This window comes from Gekko japonicus, unplaced genomic scaffold (genome assembly GCF_001447785.1).
Source record: "Gekko japonicus isolate JY-2015 unplaced genomic scaffold, Gekko_japonicus_V1.1 scaffold3606, whole genome shotgun sequence".
NCBI classification, from domain to species: Eukaryota; Metazoa; Chordata; class Lepidosauria; order Squamata; family Gekkonidae; genus Gekko; species Gekko japonicus.
The window spans coordinates 80,999-88,778 of record NW_015162068.1 but is presented as its reverse complement, the minus strand read 5'-3'; the positions used below and the strand labels follow the sequence as shown (position 1 = coordinate 88,778).

The 7,780-nt window shown below is 43.0% G+C and overlaps 1 protein-coding gene across 1 annotated transcript; it reads right to left on the bottom strand.

Annotated features, from left to right (window-relative positions):
• Positions 1 to 604: 604 nt before the first annotated feature.
• On the bottom strand, positions 605 to 7,780 carry LOC107105625 (fatty acid-binding protein, adipocyte-like). The gene is made up of 4 exons (XM_015405625.1): positions 7,633 to 7,780; positions 5,641 to 5,813; positions 1,849 to 1,950; positions 605 to 829 (listed from the first exon to the last, which is right to left on the bottom strand). Exons 1-4 carry the CDS (start codon positions 7,703 to 7,705, stop codon positions 779 to 781), a joined length of 399 nt encoding a protein of 132 aa, XP_015261111.1. The 5' UTR covers positions 7,706 to 7,780; the 3' UTR covers positions 605 to 778.

Sequence of the window (7,780 nt, the reverse complement as noted above, 5' to 3'; positions counted from 1 at the left end):
GCTGATTGAGACCTGTGGATGAGCATCTGGTACCCCTAAAAGCTGGAATGTCTTCAAAATACATAAGAAATTTCTTCAAAATAAAACATTCCTCTTCCTTGAGGAAATTCTGCATCTTTTTAAATTTAAATTGAGTTTTGTCATAAGCTGCTTTGGGTCCTCAGCGGTGAGAACAGCTAGGTGACATCGAGGACAGGCAAAACCTGGAAACCGGATGATTACAGAACACCATGCATAAGCACTCCAGTATGGAAGCCAAGGCAGAGCATCCAGTTTTCTTCATATGGCATAAATGCAAAGCAGGGGATGCTATTAGTTTGTGGCAAGAGAGAAGAAAGATCAAATTTCTATGTTAGCTCTAATAAGTGCATTCTACCATTTCCAATTGGATCATTTTGATATGCCTAAGAACACTTAGCTGTACTGTCTTGAAGATCTCTCAAGTTAGTGGAACAGAGAAATACAACTAGAGCAATTATGTCAGGTTTTCACCCTGCTATTTGAGAGCAAGTTAACAAAACTTGGCAGATCCCACAAAGCAAACCTGAAATTCTTCCTCAAGCATCCCTTCCGCATCTTTCATAAAGTATAAGCGAGACCAAGATCAGCTTTTCCCCAAAGGTGAACATTTTATTGAATAACCACAATACTTCAGAAGATGCACAGCTGCTTTACAGTTGGCCAGTTCTGGGAAGCAATTAGCCTTGCAGGGCTCTTGCTCTGTGAACCGAGCTTTATCTTCCACTTCAAGGTCCTATTCATCAGGTGGCAAGAGCCTTCATGCTTTTTCATAGACTCTGGTGGAGACAACATTGTTCATCGCACACTCCTAAGAGAGAAAAACCCACGAGAGTGGGAGTATCAGTACAAGACAGTTCAGATTCAGCAACAGAACTCTACAAAAGAAAATGGATTTCACAGTTGTATATATGAAAGAACTGCAATCAACTCTTAATGTTATTTTCAAAAGGGCCAGCTTGGGCTACACACCCTATTTTCTTCGTTGGGGACCAAGAACTTTCACAACCACATTGTGAGAGAATAAGGGCATTAGTACACATGGCTGTAGTAGAGTTGGTCACTCTGAATGGTCGAATAATGATGTGACTTAACAGCCCTACACAAACACACAAATAAATGGAATAAGCTGAGCACCGAAGAACCTGGTATACAGGCTTCCCTTAATCTGAGTGTTGTCAGTATATAGTATCATCTCATCAAGTTGCTGGATCCACCCTTATTTGGTACACTGTGCAGGTGGATCCTTTGCAAGCATGGACACATACCAAGTTCTGCAGGAAATTTGGTGGCATCTAATAACTAACGTATCTGGTTAAGAAACCTAGGGCTAGTTCACACATGCAAGCAAGTCAGATGGAGGAAGACAGACCAAGCCAAGCTGCACCATGGCTATCATTCCCAACATTGTGTAATGGCGTTTTTTGCCAGCCCCAATTAGGACATGCTGAGGCTCGAAGCGATGCCAAATTAAGAGAGAGAGCCCATGGCATTACCAAATGTAAACGCCCCAAGTTCCATCTCACTTAGCTCATGCATAAATCTATCTCCGCTTTTCTCCTCCAAATGCAAAGGAACACTGCATCTGTGCAAGACGCACATTACAATGTAGTGTTCCATGTTTTGCTTTAGCACAAAAATGGTGCATATTCAAATGCCTTAAAAGAACATTTCAGTGTGTTGTATGTAAGTGGCTTCTGTACATGTCTAGTACATAACAAAGCCAACTTGACGGCACCTCACATTTACTTCCATTTTCACCCTCCCCTTGTATTACTTTAGAATTTTGATACTGGTCCACAGAGCTCCTGGAAAATGAAGTGAACTCACCACAATCAGCTTTCCATCAGCTATCTTCCTCTTAATTGTGGTCTGTTTCCCATCCCATTTCTGCACGTGATTGAGAGTTCCATCTTCTAGCGTCACAAGACTCTGTTAAGAGAAGAGAACAATTCTTCTTTCATCAGGAGACCATACCAAAATACACCAAACCATGATTGAAATGTACTCTGAGAAAGCAGAGTTATGCCACAACCATTTTACTGTTGTTGTGTTTTTAAGTGGGGGGGGGGGGGGGGGAGAGGAGAGACAAATGCCACACACTAGATAAAAGCCAGTGGACTTCTTAAACCATGATTTGCCTATTGCATGTTTGGGTGACGTGTGAAGAAACTCCAGAAGAAGGATATTAAACCTACTACTGCTTATACTGGACTTTGGTGAAAACAGAAGTTTAATACTAGGCAGATGGAGTGCTGAACATGGTTACACAGTGGAGAGCAGACTGGTGGGTCGGGGGAGGGATGGTGGCTGAAAGTCTAGGCAGAACTCTTTAGCTGTGTAGATCAGTTGATTGCCCTTTGGTCAGTTGCTTAGCAAGACACTGGACCTGTAAGCCAACACCCGACCCATAAGCATGATTTAAACCAGGGCTCATTGCTGCAACAGCAGCTCATTGCCCATGCTTTAGATCCACATGGAGACCACTCTGCACAGTCAGTAACTTAAGTTACCGGCAATGCTCCCTCTAAGCTGGGGAGTCTTGTGAGCAAAAATTCTACTTTGTAAACTACTGGCATTAAAGTTGTGAACAAGCGATTTGGCTACTGCGTAAATCAGTTTGCTCTGGAGCCCTCCTTCCTGAGCTAAGACAGAAATGTGTGAGCCGGAAGCTAAAAAAACCCTGTGAGCTCGCTCACACCAACTCAGCTTAGAGGGAACATTGGTTATCAGATTAAAAGACTGAGCATCCAGGCCGTCATGAGGCCAAGCAACTTCTTATCAGTTGCCAGAGATTTCCAAGGCCTGCCAGAGCAAGGATCTGCTACACACTTGGTTAAGGTGTGTGATGGAATGAGCCTGCTCCAGCCTGCAGCCCTGTTCCACCCTGCCCTCCAAGATTTTCCCAGCACCTGGAAAGGATTATCTTTCTCTCTCGGGTAGCCACTGCCACCACCTGACCTTTGTAAGGAATTGCCCACTGGGAGGGTCAGGACTCCAAGTTCCCTTCCAAGTTCTGAGGCCTTGCCTCTGTGTCTCCCACTGCCCAGAGCCTGGTCACCATGGGGACCATTTACTGATTTGTGTGTCCCTGAAGGAACAGCCACTTGCCAACTGACACTCCTTTTAAAATAGCATGTCCAAGACTGTGGAGGTCTATGTGGTACAGAGAACCACTACCAGCATCAAAAGTTAGAATGTATTTATTTAGGTATTTATTTAGAACGGATAAAAGGAAGTACTTCTTCACCCAAAGAGTGATTAACACTTGGAATTCACTGCCACAGGAAGTGGTGGCAGCTACAAGCATGGACGGCTTCAAAAGGGAATTAGATAAGCATATGGAGCAGAGGTCCATCAGTGGCTATTAGCCACAAGGTATAGATAGGGACTCTGGGGCAAGTGATGCTCTGTCATCTTGGTGCTTGGGGAGGGTCAACAGTGGGAGGGCTTCTAATGTCCTGGCCCCACTGGTGGACCTCCTGATGGCACTGGTATTTCTGGCCACTGTGGGATACAGAGTGTTGGACTGGATGGGCCTTTGGCCTGATCCAACATTGGCATCTCTTATGTTCTTATGTTCTTATTAAAAATAAAATGTTCACAAGCATACTTTTAGTACAGCACAAGACTGAGCAAGGGATTTTAAAAAAAACCACAGGTAAAACAATTCCTCTGTCCCTCTATACATGCTCTATCACAGGGGTATCAAACATGCAGCCCCCAGATGGCTTATATGCAGCTCGTGAGCAACTGGCTGTCATCTGCTTCTTTTTTCCTCTGTCTCACTTCCTTCTGCATCACAGCTTACTTTGACAGGCTCTCTCAGTCACACAGGAGCTACAGAGCAAAGCCTCTCTTTTCTCCATTGGCTAAGGCTCCTCCTCCCTTGGCGAGGGACAGAGGGGGAGGGAAAAAGCAAGAGGTTGCTTTGACAGGCTCTCTCAGTTGCACAGCAGAGCTACTGAGCCAAGCCTCTCTTCCCTCCATTGGCTGATGCTCTTCCCCCCTCCTCATCCCCTGGGGGGGAGGGGGGGAAAGAGCCAGAGCTTACTTTGCCCAGTTACCTCAATGGCATGGGAGAAATACAAAGCACCTTTAAGACCAATGAAGTTTCATTCAAGGTATGAGTTTATCTTGCTGCAGAGAGGGGGAGATTTGTTGGGCTCATTATGCCAGGGTTCTCCTTTGTGCAACAGGGTTCCCCTCTTTTTCACTGTATTCATGTCCTCATGACCCAGTCTTTCTCAGTAGGAAAGCTGTGTTAACTATTTAGATGAGGAATAACAACAAGCCAGTGAGGTGGATTAGGCTAAGAGTGTGTCCAGACCAATTTCACCCAGCACATTTCCTTTGTAGACTGGGGGTTTTGAACTTGGACTTCTTGGATAGTAGACCTGATACTGACCACTATACATTGCAACTTACAGATACACACTAGAACCTGAACAAGATCTGAACATCATACTCAAGATTGCTACAGCACAGATATTATCTCCAGATTTTAATGCAATAATCAAAGAGAAAGGTTTCAGTTATCAGAGACTGTTAAATAAACAAAATATTGCAAGAGTGCTAATGTTTTAAGCACATTTTATTTTAAGTTTTAAAATATCTTTAACTGTGTTTGTGTTCTTACCTCCGCTACCTGGCATTACATTTTACGACACTCATGGCCTGGCCTGACAAGGCCTCATTTATGTCAGATCTGGCCCTCTGGCCCTTGTGAGTTTAACAGCCCTGCCCTATCAGATGTTAAAATATAGGGCAGGTTCCTTAGTTTAGGAAGTTACAGATCTCTACAGAGTTTGAATTACCTTGAAGTTTCCTTCAGCTCTCCAGCACGTGGTTAATAGTTGCCTCCTCCAGACCTCAGTTAAGAGCTCTGTCTGCTCTGATGGACTCCGCACCAAAGAGAGCTTCCTCCTTGCTTCCAGGAGTTTTATCTTCTCTCTTTTTCCCACTCACTGACCAGGTCAGGCCAAGTCAAGGAAGCTTTTCCTGATGTCTCAAGAAATTTATTTCTGAAGTCTTTCTAGTCAATTCCTCCAAATCTCTGTTTCCTGCTTGGGGGGGGGGGACTGGCCCATCCGATTGTCTCTAGCTAGACCTATTAGCATTTGTGTGAAGGTGGGCTGAGGTAAGTCTGGAAAGCAATTCAACTGACTTTCTCCTTCCCTGTCTGTTCTCTGCCCAGAGGGGGGGGATTAAAACTCAGAGTGTAGGTTTTACTCATTTCAAACCTCCAAAGAAAAAAATGATTTTTTTCACAAGGTGACCAAAATCTTCACCTGCATCCTCCACTCAAGTTTAGCCTAGGCACCTTTGAGTTACATTGGTACTTCGTGCTAGTCCCTCTTGAAGTATAGTAAAGGTAAAGGTTCCCTTGCTCGAAAGTAGTCTAATACGACTCTAGGGGGTGGTGCTCATCTCTGTTTCCAAGCCAAAGAGCCAGCGCTGTCCGCAGACTTTTCTGTGGTCATGTAGCTGCATGACTAAATGCCGAGGCGCACGGAACGCTGTTACCTTCCCACCAAAGTGGTACCTATTTATCTACTTGCAATTTCTTGCTTTCGAACACAAAAACACAGTAATAGCTTTAAGAGACAATACAGGACTAACCTTTACTTTCCTATCATCTGCTGTTGTCTCCTCAAAGTCTTCTCCCAGTTTGAAGCTAATTTCCGTGTTCTTAAAAGTGCTCTCTGTTCTGATGGTTACAATATCCCCGTTACAACTGATGACGACGTTGGGCTTGGCAACACCAGCCATCTTCCTAGTAGCAAAGCCCACTCCTAGAAACAAAGACCATCGTTAGGTTCTCATACTTGCCTCATAATCTGTTCTCTCTGTGAGACAGAGAGAGAACACTGCGAACACAGCTTCATCTTGGGCATGAAAAATCCTACAGTGGTGTAGGAAATAGCAAAGGGAGATCTAAAGCAAAGCATTGAAATGCAGAAGATGGGTGCTGAACATGGAGAAAAAGCTGTCACCCAACTGTTTCTCCCAACGAGAAGAAAGCGCCACCAGAACAAGTAGTCGGAGAGGAGCTATTTTAAAAAGGGAAATGCAATGTAGAACATGCCATACCTCTCTCCTGCATATTTCAAATAGTCCTACATTGGATAGATCAGGTACTTTTCTTTTTGACATTAGCACCTTTTGAACTTTCATTCCAGCTTTGCTGTACTGCTTAGTAAGTATATGGCAAGCCAGAGAATATATATGTAAATAACTGATTTAATTAATGAAGGACATCACTCCGAGGACATCCATTGCACCACTATCTGTTCAAATCCATGGGGCCACCATGGCAGCAGCCAGACAAAGCAAAGTTTGTTCATCTGAAGAATCACTTTAAGGCATCTGAAACAGCACCTGATTCCAGGCAGTAAAGTAATTGCTTGAGGTTGGAAGGGCACCACCCTACCAGTAAAGCAACTTAGTTTCTGTCAACATTGAAGAAACAAAAGTTGCAGACTTAGAAGGATCAGAAAGGCTTAGAATGCTTTTCTGCAAAAACACCCCTAGTATTCTATTTTTATGGTTTTTTTTAATGAATTTAAAGCTAGAAAAACTCAGGGATAAGAAGATGTGAAACCCTATGGTCAGTTAACTTAAAAGCAATCTTTTACCACACTGGGATGTACACTGAACACTAACATAAAACAGGCACTGTCCAAAAGGGCTCTCACCTGTTCCAGAACTCTGAATCCAGGTCTCTACACCTGTAGTAGGGAACTCATTAAGATACCAGCTTCCCCTCAACAGCTAAATACACACACATTCCTCAAGAAAACACTTTGAATTGAAGTAAACTGGGAGGGACTCCCCCTCACATTCTTGAAGGACTTAATCTTGGTAATCATTCTGCACAGTAATCCCAATACGGTTTGAACAGCCGCTGGGTACACATGGTTATTGTGTTCTCAGCTTTCTCTTGTTTGGCATTTCTGAGCAAAGAAAAATTCACTGAAGCATTTTTAAAGAAGCCAGTTTTGGCAGAACATACATATCACATTGACATTAATCAGCAAAGTTAACCATGCTGCTGTGGAGTTCAAGTTCTACAGAGTAAGCATAAATTCCCTAGTAAGCACATTTGTGGTTATACAGATTTAGAAATCTAAAAAATTAACATAATTAAAAACATGCATAGGATTAGCAACAAGTTTAACAAGAAATTAGGTTTGCCAGTCTCCAGGTAGGGCTTAGAATTGTCCCAGGATTACAACTGATCCTAGGCTACAGAGTGCTAGAGAAAATAGCTCCACTCCCTCCCTAAATTCAGCCCTCCACAGACACAGTCCAAAGACTTTCTGTAGCCAGAGCTAGCAGCCCTAGAATAACTAAACAGAAATTGCAACATTTTACTTCTTATAATTCACTACAAAAACAAACAAAAATCCTTCATTTAGTCAGTATAAATAGCCAAGGAATTATACAGCAGCTACATTTCTCATAGGATGTGAAGAAGAATTTAAGACTACAGAAAACTTATTTTGGTACTGAAATAGCAAAAACTCAGTTCTCCAAAAAAAAACAACAACCCCAAAACAAAGTAAAATATTACCATTATCACCACATCAAACCATGACCAATATTACTTACCAATTTCTTTCATGTAATCATCAAAGTTCTCACTAGAAGCCAGCTTCCACGTTCCCAAAAACTGCTCACACATTGTGGCTGATTAACTCAGCACCTTTTCTGAACACTCCAGAGCAACACCACCACTGCTCTCACTCACTAAGGATGA